At 44.9% G+C, this 12,277-nt stretch overlaps 1 protein-coding gene across 1 annotated transcript in view; it reads right to left on the bottom strand.

Annotated features, from left to right (window-relative positions):
* ELL3 (elongation factor for RNA polymerase II 3) overlaps window positions 1-10,616 on the bottom strand; it is a 285,177-nt gene extending 274,561 nt beyond the window's left edge. The window contains exon 1 of the mRNA XM_063925873.1: window positions 10,416-10,616. Within this exon, the coding sequence (XP_063781943.1) occupies window positions 10,416-10,553 (138 nt within the window). The 5' untranslated portion in view covers window positions 10,554-10,616. The remainder of the gene's footprint in view (window positions 1-10,415) is intronic.
* Window positions 10,617-12,277: the final 1,661 nt, after the last annotated feature.

Raw genomic sequence — 12,277 nt, 5'->3', positions numbered from 1 at the left:
AGTATTTTATATTGAATGCGGTAGAGTACAGGTAACCAATGGAGGGACTGACAGAGTGGATCTGCAGACGATGAACGTCTAGTGAGGAAGATAAGCCTCGCCACTGCATTCAGAATGGATTGTAGTGGTGAGAGTCTAGTTTTGGGAAGGCCAGTTAGGAGACTATTTTTATTATTATATGTTAATACATTGGGTGTATCTTTTTATAAGGAAGTAATAGTTCATCCTTTTTCCATATATATATATATATATATATACTCCCCAAATGGTCCAGTAATATTTCTAATTTGAGCGCTCCTGATACTTTTTTCTTAGGCCCACATTGGCAAGGGGCCTATTTCTGAGGAAGCAGCCCAAGAAATTAATTAATCGAATAAATTGGTTAAAAAAATGGTTAAAGCCAATTGTTGTGGTTTGCATTTTCCGTAAACAATATATTTTATTAAAATTACTGTGGTCAAAATCCATCATATACTTATATATATAGAAGATAGTGCATTAAGGAATCTTTAAAGTGTGTGTGTGATATATAATGATTATCATACAAGTCTATTATGCTCTCTGCAGACTCCCTACACCCCCAACATGAGCTCAGCTGACCACTAGACATGAAAGTGAATATAGACAAGGAACAGTATACTTACCCATCAGGATTTGACCAATGAACAACAGGCATGATTCAGAGATAGACACTAATGCCACCACTGCTGCAAATGTGTATGCAGCAGCTGTGCAAAAATATGCAAATGTCGCAGCCTCCGGGGTTTGTATTGAGACACCAGCAGCTTCGCCAATCCAATTGTTTGTGTACAAAGATACGGGTTGGATTTGGGTGACTGGCGGTATGGGAGACCGCCGGTCACCATACCGACGGCGGGATCCCAGCTGTTTGATGGCCAGCAGGGGGGGGCGAGTGCAATGAAGCCCCTTGCGGGCTCGCTGTGCCCACCACGCAGCAGGCTCAGTGGTTTTGTTGCGACCGGCGGGCTAGTCAGCGTTCAGGATCACGGGGTCGGTATTATGACCGGGGTCACATAACCGCATCCCAAAGACATAACATCGGATGCAGAACAGTCAATTCTCAGAGGTGCTAGTATCCATGTGATCACTCAGAATGGGCGGCGAAACAGAGACACCGAAAGCCATTGTGTCTGCATCTGGGATCATAATCGCAGTCTGCATTCCACCTCAAATGGTCTGGACATGTGTGCGTAAGAGCCGCCACTCCTCCGTTACCTCCCACACACGCTCCCTGGCTGTCAGTCACACTGCGGGCAATCCTTGCTGCGGTCACTGACGGTAATATAACCTGACACAGGTGCAGTGTGACTCAGACGCATGAACAGACCACGATCATCGCCCAGCTGCGACTATATCGGATTTACTTCGCTCTCTGAATCAGGCCAAGTATCAGTATTAATACATTTAACCTACAAAGGATAATTACGGGTACTGAAAATGACATCCAGACCAACAGGTTATTATTAAGGAGGAACACATACAGAACACATGGGAATGTCTGCGGAAACCAGGTACAGTTGCTAACTCTAAAATTCCTTTGTGTTTTTTTTTTTTTTTTTTTTATTCAAATGGTTGCTAGATTGTCTCCAACACTAAGCTGGCCACATATTGTAATAATACAGTTAATATAAAGCAATTGATCCTACATTTGTAGGGTCAATTGCTTTATACAGCAACTAGTTACCAGCCCGTCAAAATGACAGAACAACATAACTGCTTGGTCAGGTGCCATCTAGTGCCTGCCAGCACAAAAAAACAGTTGAGATCCCCACATAGAGGTGAGGAGCACTTTTAGCCTTTTATTATATAGGATTCTGTGGCATAAAAATGGCTGTAACACCAGATCATTATCCTACCAAAAGCAACAGGATAAATATCGAGCACACTGAAAAATAAGATTGGAAGATGACCGCTGTCTGTCTGTGTTTGGTCATCTTCATCTCCAACAGATCACAATGTAAACCAGATAGGATTCAGACATGAACATTTTGACACATAGGAGTCTCAACGGGACTGTCCTGCTGAAATCTGGCTGGTTGGGAAGTAGATGCGGTACCCTTATATTAGTTATTTATTTGAAATCAGATTTACCTATATTGCAATCCAGCAATAGCAATTTGACAGCTTTGACAGGTCTACAGACCTACATCACCATAAAAATGTCCTGTGTTTTCAATGCACTTGAATGTATTATCATTAATAACACATTACAGAGAAAGCTAATACCATACTGTGAGATCACATAAAAACTGTTCATATAGTGGATGGACAAGGGACCAAAATGGAATGTAGGGATCAGTTTACAAAGTGGTGGCTTTTGCATGGCTTTTTCCCGAAATGTAACATGAGTAAAAGATGGTAATACAGGAGCATTTTATTGCAATAAAATACTTTTCTCTTTATTTAATATGTTTTCTTTACAGGTATACTGTTGGTCCCAGTGGGCCCTGGATGCCATGGCATTCTGCATTCTGACACTTGTGGTTTTCTAAGGTGCCAGCATGCCCTGACAGCCATTCAAATTCGGCAAGACATGGCTTGCTGAGAGCTTTAGTGTGCCAGTAAATAAACATAATAATTGTATTTTTTACAAATAATAATACCACACACTCAGGGAAGTTTCTAGGGTCCGGTGAGCTAGGCAATCGCACGGGGCGCCTGCGGCCATGACCACTGTCTGTTTCCACATTATTTCATGCGATCTGGCCGTCCATATGCAATACTGTTGAATATGTCCCACCAAAAAAGGCCACAGTCTCAGAGGAGACACTTCTGAAGGATGCTAGAAGAGGCAGTGGGCATTTTGGGAGGGACAGTTAGATGCTAAAGGAGGCAGACGCGAATAGCGCAAGTACAGTGATGGCACCGTGGTGGCAGCGGCATCATCATGAAACTCTTGACAATGAGCAGGTAGTGTAAGGGGCATTACTATGTGAGGCATATAATATGGTGTCAGGGGTATAATTGTGTGGGGCATAATATGATGTCAGCGGCACTACTGTGTGTCACATAATTTGATGCAAGCGGCATTACTGTGTGGGGCATAATATGTGAAAGGGGCATTACTGTGTAAGGCATAATATAGTGTAAGGGGCACTATTGTGTCGGTTTAAGGTAGTCTTTCTGCAAGGCCATGCCCATTGCAATGAGACCAAACCCCATACAATTATGCCTCACCCCGTTTTATGGCGCACCCAAATATTTTATTTTTACAATGTCTATTGGGGGGGGTTGGTTGCGCATTTTTTCGTGTTGACATTGGGAGCCAAATTGTCTACAAACTGTCCTACCCACGCTTACTATCTACTTTTTTTTGACAGAGCTCAAGTTCTAGATCAGTAGGGAGCAGGTTCATCGTTGGGGGAGATTTTGGCTGCCCAATCCACCTAGGAAGTATAGCATTTGTACTGCAGTTATCTCACCTCTTGTTTGGCGCATTTACATTGAGTGTGCTGGCTATTACACTTGGCAACGTGTATCTTTTAACAGTGGAAAAAATGGGTGGGTGTCACTCTGGCAGGTTTCTGGCAACTTTGAGGCTATTCACATTCAAAAACATATTCACAAAATCAGATGCTATTTCATTTCCCCAGTGTCTGAAAGTAGCTATAGAGTTAATTATCTAAACAACATTTCTTATATTATCAATGTAAACATTTAAATATAACTTATACAATGGCTTTGCTGCTCTTATCTCTTTCTTATCCTTGTACTTTTCTATTAATGGCATACATGAGATATGAGTGAAACAGCTAGAAGTCTGTGTTAAACTGTAGGTAGGAAAACAACATATTCCACTGCCCCAAGCTCATTTGGCATTAATAGTCAGCCAATTAGTTGCATGAATTAATCTTCATAATTGGTAATTGAATATTGGGCCAGTCCACAAAAAAGGCTGCCTCCACTGTATGTACAGTATGTAACAGGTACAACTCAAGCAAGTAAAATCAGCGGTTTACTAATCAATGTAATTGCTTCATGCATCTACACAAGATGTTTAATATAACACACACAGGCTCAGATCTATTAATCCTTGAAGAGTGATAAAGTGCACGGTGATAAAGTACCAACCAATCAGCTCCTGAATGTAATTTGTAATTGGTAAGTCTGCTGTTCTCCATAGCATCTAAAATTATGCAATGAATGTACAACATTATTTTGGACTGATTATTGCCAGTGTCTTTCACATCAAGCCCCCAATATGTTACCATTACTAATATGTAGGATGTATTACATAACCAAGTGATTTTCTTTATCACATAGCAAAAGGTAAAAGTGAACCTCTGCAGTCCTGAACACAGCAGGTACTGTAGCTTACACTATAACTAGTTCAGAAAATTGGAGCAAACATAATTCTTGTGATTACATTTCTACATGTTGTTTATGCACCAACAGATGAATGGGGTGACCGGGAGCAATGTTCATAAGGTGTACCAGATTTCATGGCAGATTAGAAATGATAATTATATATGGGATAATAAGTCCCATACTATAAATAATAAGGATATTAGAAGTCACCAAGGAGTTCTGTGAATTTAACTGTTTTTCTACACATCACAAAAATCCAGGGAAATGTCTACTGTCCATAATAATGTACAATAAGAGGTACATTAATCTTTATAGCACACACATCTTCCTTTTAGTAAGTGAGGACATACTGGTGATAAATTACAGTCAGAGCTCTTTAGCATCACATACACTATGGGTATGATATAGAATAGGCCGCAAATTAGACGTTATTTACATTTTAAAAAAGCCACACATAGAAATGGAATATTTACACCCATATGCTGAGTCCTACACATGTGTGAAAGTCAGCACCAGTAGTATACGGTATGTGTCTGGTTTATGCTCGATGCATATCACAGGCCCTTATAACCCACTTGCAGCCATATTTTAAAACAATTATTTCAAGGCAGGAGATAAGGGGCGGGATGTACTAAGCGGAAAATGCGGTAAACCCCATGTTTCCCGCATTTTCCTTATGTACTATCTGCCGGCCGCCAGGTCAGCGCCGCAACAGGGTTCGCCAGCTTTTTCTGGTGATACCCCATAGAAGCCAATGGGCTTCTCTCCACAGCGCTGTGTGAGGTATCGATTGGATCCCTCCCAGCATGCCTCGCGCCCGCCCCTGTCACCCCACGCATGCATAGACTGCTGACTCCTGACCCAATCCCGGAAGTCAGGCTGCCGCTGCGCATCGCGTTGGACAGCTCTTATCGGAATAGCTGTCCTCCGCAATGCTGATCGCATATGTAAGTACATATGCGATCAGCATCGTGGCGATGGGCGGTGATGTACATTAGTACACTCCGCCCTAGATGAGTACAAATGGTAACCAAGCTGAATTTGTATATGTGATGATACTAATATGATTTTGTTTTTGTTTTTGGGTTTTTTTCTTGGGGGGGGGGGGGTGTTATGTACTTTGGATGACTGTGCATATTGAGTCAATAAAAATTATTATTACACGCTGTCGGTGTGGCGGCGGTCGGGCTCCCGGGCCGGTATTCTGATCGCCGGGAGCTTGGCCGCCGGCATACCATACTACACCCATGCTTGTGGACTTTCAATTTTCAAATAGTGCCACAGATTCTCATTTGCATTGAGATTTGGGGCTAAATATAATAGGGTCCGAGTTTGCCAGAAAGGCGGGATTTTGGCTAAGAATACACATCTTTTTAAAGCTGCAATCATTTACAAAGCAAGACCTGGTTTGGTTTTGTTATGTAATTGACTTCCACTTTAAAAAGACGTGCATTATCTCTGGAAATCCCGCACCTCCGGCAAACTCAGACCCTACTACATTTAACCGCTGGACTTTGATTTGATCTTTGTAGAACATGTACCTTTTTTGTTCTGTTGAAAAGTTTACTTTTTCCCAAGCTTTAGTTTTCTAGCAGAGTGAATCAGGGTGTCTTGCACTATATTTTGCACCAAAATGCCCAGTCCCGCTGAGGAAAGGCATCCCCACAACATAATTCTAACAAAGTATACTTCACAGTTGGAATGGTAGCAATTTGAATTAGGGTTACAAAACGACATTTCTGTCTCACCACACCATAAAACCTTATCCCACAGTTTAGCTGGGTTACTGATGTTTTCTAACAAGCTCCAGGCTTTTTCCTCAGTAATTACGTCTTTCTTGCCACCCTCCCATACAGGCCAGCTGAATGTAGAGCTTTTGAAATGGCTGACAGGTGCACCTATAGCTTCCTTTCTGAGCAGAGCCGGATTAAGGCTTTTGGGGGTCCCCTCCAATAAAATTGTCCCCCCCCACCCGTATCATGGATGCTACACAATGCAGGCCCCATACCCCCGCCACCCATGTTCTGACTTCCCAATGGCATGCTTCTGTATTCTTCTGCAGTGCATGCGCAGACTCCACAGATCAGAGCAGATCCCGAGTGCCCTCATCAGCAGCACAGACGTGATGTGTCATGTGATACTGAGGGGACTAGGAAGTAGAGAGCCGCACTGCTCTGTATGCAGTTTGTGCATGCAGTACGCAGAGCCGCGGCAGCCCCTGTCCGGGAACAGGTGCAGCTGAGCATCTGTTCTCTGTAACTGCAGGGTTACACTTCTGTGTGTGGGGGTCCTAGGGTGAGCTCCAGCAACCCTGAAAACACTCTCGTAACACCCCCGTTCGGCCCGCTACGCCCCCCTATTGTCACGTCACCACCCTGCGAACGCCCGCCTCTGTCAATCCCACTGCGGCCGCATCATTCCAGGATGCGGCCGCAATATGTAAGGTTACGCATGTGCACTGAGGCCAGTGCGCATGTGCAGACCTCCCAAATGCATCTGCTGCGTACAGACACGCGGCTGCGTTCAGGTCTGAATGACCCCCAATATTCACTATGATATTTAAGCACTTGGATATTATTTTGTAGCCTTTTCCTATCATGTGGATGTGTATATCTTTATCTTTTTATTTCAAAATAAACTTTGGTCTTCACTTTCACCATGTTCTTTCAGATTCACAGTATGACCAATTTTATTAGAATTAACCTAGGTACACACTATACAATTATCTGGCAGATAATCTGCCAAATTTAGCTGGTTGGAATGAAAATTTTGTAATGGATGAGAGGAAATGGCAATCGACCATTTGCTACCAAAAACTGCAAAATGGACAAAAACAGTCGTTTATCCAAGTTGGTTAAATTTGTGTACACTAAATGTCGTTAATGATGTGCGCATCATTAACAATCCCCTCCCTCGTCTGGACATGTACATGAAGAGCCATATCATGCGTGCGCCAAAGGCGCGCAAGCAAAAATGGGGGCGTGGCATAGTTGTCACAAAGCCACACCCCATTTTTATGCGCACACCTTTCGGTTTGACGTTTGTAAGAGTATGACCTTGTGTCATAACCCCATTTTTAGTCATGTTGTACAGTGCCACATACAAATAAAGCCCCTGTACAGTGCCACATACAAATAAAAACACCAAAAAATGAGTGCCTCCACAGTGCCAAATACATATATGTCTCCAAAGTGCCAGATACATGCCAAATACATATATGCCTCCAAAGTGCCAGATACATATATGTCCCCACAGTGCCAGATACATATATGTCCCCACAGTGCCAGATACATACATTCCTCCACAGTGCCAGATACATATATGTCCCCACAGTGCCAGATACATATATTCCTCCACAGTGCCAGATACATACAGTATATGTCCCCACAGTGCCAGATACATATATTCCTCCACAGTGCCAGATACATTTATTCCTCTACAGCGCCAGATACATATATGTCCCCATAGTGCCAGATACATATATGTCCCCACAGTGCCAGATACATATATGTCCCCACAGTGCCAGATACATATATTCCTCCACAGTGCCAGATACATATATGTCCCCACAGTGCCAGATACATATATTCCTCCACAGTGCCAAATACATTTATTCCGCCACAGTGCCAGATACATTTATTCCTCCACAGCGCCAGATACATATATTCCTCCACAGCGCCAGATACATATATGTCCCCACAGTGCCAGATACATATATGTCCCCACAGTGCCAGATACATATATGACCCCACAGTGGCAAATACATATATGCCCCCACAGTGGCAGATACATATATGTCCCCACAGTGCCAGATACATATATTCCTCCACAGTGCCAGATACATATATGCCCCTACAGTGCCAGATATACACCCACTGCCAGATACACATCTCCCCAGTGCCAGATATGCCCCCACTGCCAGATACACATCTCCCCAGTGTAGATACACATGTTCCCCCAGTGCCAGATATGCCCCCAGTGCCAAATACACATGTACCCCCAGTGCCACACATGCCCACAGTGCCAGATATGCCCACAGTGCCAGATACACATGTCCCCCCAGTGCCAGATATGCCCCCACTGCTAGCTACACGTCTCCCCAGTGCCAGATATGCCCCCAGTGCCAAATATGCCCCCCCTGCCAGATACACATCCCCCCAGTGCCAGATACACATGTCCCCCCCAGTGCCAGATATGCCCCCAGTGCCAGATATGCCCCCAGTGCCAGAAACACATGAGCCCCCAGTGCCAGATATGCCCCCAGTGCCAGAAACACATGTCCCCCCAGTGCCAGATACACGTCCCCCCCAGTGCCAGATATGCCCCCAGTGTAAGATACACGTCCCCACACTGCGCCCCCCCCCCCCCCCAAGTGCTGCTCACCGCCGCGCTGCTGCTCTACTCAGTCTGCTGGTTGTGAGGGGAGGAGAGCGCAGCGCGCGCCTCCCCTGCCCCTCAGTCTCCACTCTCCAGCGGCGTTGATTCTCTCTAATTAGGCGCCGGTCCGTGAGCCAATCAGAGTTCGTGGAACGGCAGCTAAGACTCCTGATTGGCTGCCGGTCCGCAAGCTTTGATTGGCTCATGGGCCGGCGCCAGGCACTGCAGACTAGGGCAGTGGGAGGTGCAATGGGAGCTTACGAGCCGCATGCGGAGATAGAAATGGCCACCGCTGCAAGTCTAAGCATCAATAAACAGTAAGTGGGCTCCTTAATGTTGTATTTTTCTTCTAATACAGTACACTATTATCTGCATTCTCCATAGTGTCCTCTATGCTGTTTTTTTACATAAATGTGTGGGTATGTGTGTGTATGTGTAGACAGATAGACAGACAGATCTCTGTTATCAGATCGGGTAGGTTGGCATTCAGCGATACTGCGGCGCCAAAAATAAATTATATCCCCCATCACCCAATCAAAAAGGTTGTGGCGCCCCTGTGGCTACTTAAAAGTAGATAAAGTACTAGTAAAACACAAAATACAGTATGCATGAGATAGTGGGCATATGAACAAGCTAGTGCCAAGAGTGATTTGCACTTATAAAGACCAGATGCTAACTGGGATTAACCCAATTTATGCCAGTGAGGAATGTAGTGCCAAACAGGGCTTTTACGTTGAAGTGCTATGTGGGGAAATGAGAGAGAGAAGCACCTAGACAAAACAAGACTGGTGTTTGGTGTTTGTGAATACTATCCTGCGAATATAGGTGAATATCATAGGTAAAAAGACTGAGTTGGATGGAGTTTAATAGTAACAGACATACTGTAAGCAGCGGCTTGCCACTTGTGTGATCATATTGCTCCAATTCTGATATTTAGGAGCATCCTGCATTTAAACTAAGCACAACATATACTACTTGTCAAAGAAACATACAAAGAAAAATGTCATATTGAGGTTGAAATGTTCAATGCAAATAACAAGAGGGTTCATACAATAACAAGAGGGCTTATACAGAAAGGTGGTGGCACAGCACAGGTGTTGCGACGGTAAAGAACACAGAGCATATGCTGGCAGGTGAGAGTGTGCAGCTACAAACAGATAACATGTATCAACTAGACCCCTTCACTGGAGCAGAACAGATGGCAGTGGTATTGTACCCATATGGCAGGGTAAAGTGCATGGTACACACTATGGAGAGAAAAAAAACCTTGAGCAGATAGAGAAGATAAGATAGATAAGATAGATAGATAGATAGATAGATAGATAGATAGATAGATAGATAGATAGATAGATAGATAGATAGATAGATAGATAGATAGGAGTGACTAAGTATATGGCAATGGATATATGAAAGTATTGGAACAGACTGGAACAATTTGCAGGACAGAAGATAACTTTTACATGAAAGGGGGTGACAGCATATTGCAATGGTTGCATGGGTGTCAACGAATTGGCAATAGGAGAAGACTATAATAGGGGCAGACAAGAAGCACTGAGATCAAACAATAATACAGCTGGAGACAACAGTAATGACAGATTAGAATAGGAGAGGCAGCGGTAAGTGTGGGGGCACAGCAGCATGTAGTAACGCTACTTTGGCACAGGTGTACCCAGCAGCAGGAGACTGACAGCTCCCGGGCAGTCACTTACTTGTCCCCTCTGAAAGTCCCGCAGACAGCGGAGAGCGGAGTCCGTCAGCTTCAGGTGGAAGAGGCTGAGCCGGGGGGTCCTGCGGGGCTCCGTTCGGTAGGACAAGGTCCCACACAGCTCTTCCCCGGGCCGAGACATGGCGAGCACTGACAACCAGCTGCGGGTACTGGGGGACCGGGGAGAGCAGCCTGGGGAAGGCGTGGAGGAAGGCGGGGAATGGGAGGAGGCAGGGAACCGTGTGACGGAGAGAGAGGGCTACCTGGCTGCTACATGGCATGAGAGAGACTGCAGTGTGCGCTGTGCGGTTACATGTGTGTGATGGAGCATGGACAGAGTACATCAGGGGAATAGAGAAATAGCTTATCATATCCGAAACTTTATTTGCATTTGTATATTTTAAAAACAGCTTTTAGCATTGTGTCAGTTTCACTACTGAGCTCTTGTTTCCCTGTTGTCATTATAGAATCGAGACATATAGCTTTGTTGCAATAAGTTAGTGTTTCTCTGTAGAAGTGTGTGTGACTGCGCGCATTGGTGTATCTATAATGGGTGCCATATTGCCCCTAGATCCAGGGGGGCCCACACTGCACCCACATTTTAATACCTTTCCGGTGTCCAGCATCGGGAGCTGCTGTTGCAGCGAAAATCCCAACCAAAATGTCCACCGCACATGCGCTGTAGACAAACTGATCTTCGGAACATGGCGGGCGCCATGTTTCCTGTGACCTGTGCATGCGCAGTAGTCTCCGGCATGATGCCAGAGACTATTGCTCCATGCAGAGAAGGTGCACATGGGCCCCCTCCTCTGTTAAAGCGCCCCCTTAATGGTCTATTCAGTATACATGCATTCAGGGCCGTCTTAACAGCAGTGTAGGCCCCTGGGCACAGCAGTGTACTGGGCCCCCTACCCATCCTCCAGCGGTAGGGGTGGGGGGTGCTAACAGCAGCATCTTTGATGTCCCGTGGGCGGTAGGGGATGTTCTATATTGTGGAACAGTAATTTCTGCTAATTACTCCTTTACTGCACAGATGGTGGAAGATGGGGTGGGAGGGAGAACACTAAACTGTAGAAGAGGCATTGGGATGAATGAAGGGGCCCCGTTACATAACTTCCAGGGTGGTAGGGGGTGTGTAATACGCAGGGGAGGGGTGGATAGTAGAGTGGGCTTAATATTCATAATTTTCCAGTGGGAGGTCAGCTTGCTTGACTGCAGATATCTCCAGTTCCTGGATATAGATTTCTTAGTTTTGAATGTGATAAAAAAAAGACTATAGAGTCCCACCTTTCAGGAGGTTCTGGGGACTTGGGGATCAGAGTTCAGGACCCAGAGCAATCTACCAGTAAAAATATAAAACTGCAAACCAGATGTGTGGAGCTGGAGCAGGGACCAGCTGCTTGAAGACTTATATCTCCAGTTCTGGGCATAGTAGAGACAAGCTGCCAGTGTCCACTGACAGAGAGGAGTCCCATCTTTTGGAGAATGTCCTCAGAAAAACTCTAAGTCAGACAAAACCCGAGATATATGGCTGGGAAGAGCAATTAACAGTCTTGGATTGGGACCACTGCTTCGAAGTCAGATATCTCCGGTTCCCCAGGGCCGATTTTCAAAAATCTGGTACCCCTGGAAAGAGGGGACCGTCAGCTATCAGTCTAGGGCCCTTATACTCCTGGGGCCCTTGGGCAAGAGCCCATTGAGCCCATCCGAAAAGACGGCCCTGCATGCATTTGAATGTAGAAATGAAATTTATAAGTTGGTTGACTGATAAGTTACAATTCTACCTTCAGATACATGCATACTGAATTGACCATTAAGGCACTATGAGGGAGATTTATGAAAAACGTCCTAACGGACGTTATGTGC

The sequence above is a fragment of the Pseudophryne corroboree genome, chromosome 6 (genome assembly GCF_028390025.1).
Source record: "Pseudophryne corroboree isolate aPseCor3 chromosome 6, aPseCor3.hap2, whole genome shotgun sequence".
In the NCBI taxonomy this organism is placed as follows: domain Eukaryota; kingdom Metazoa; phylum Chordata; class Amphibia; order Anura; family Myobatrachidae; genus Pseudophryne; species Pseudophryne corroboree.
The sequence above is the reverse complement of the archived record's forward strand: the minus strand, read 5'-3'. Positions and strand labels throughout refer to the sequence as shown.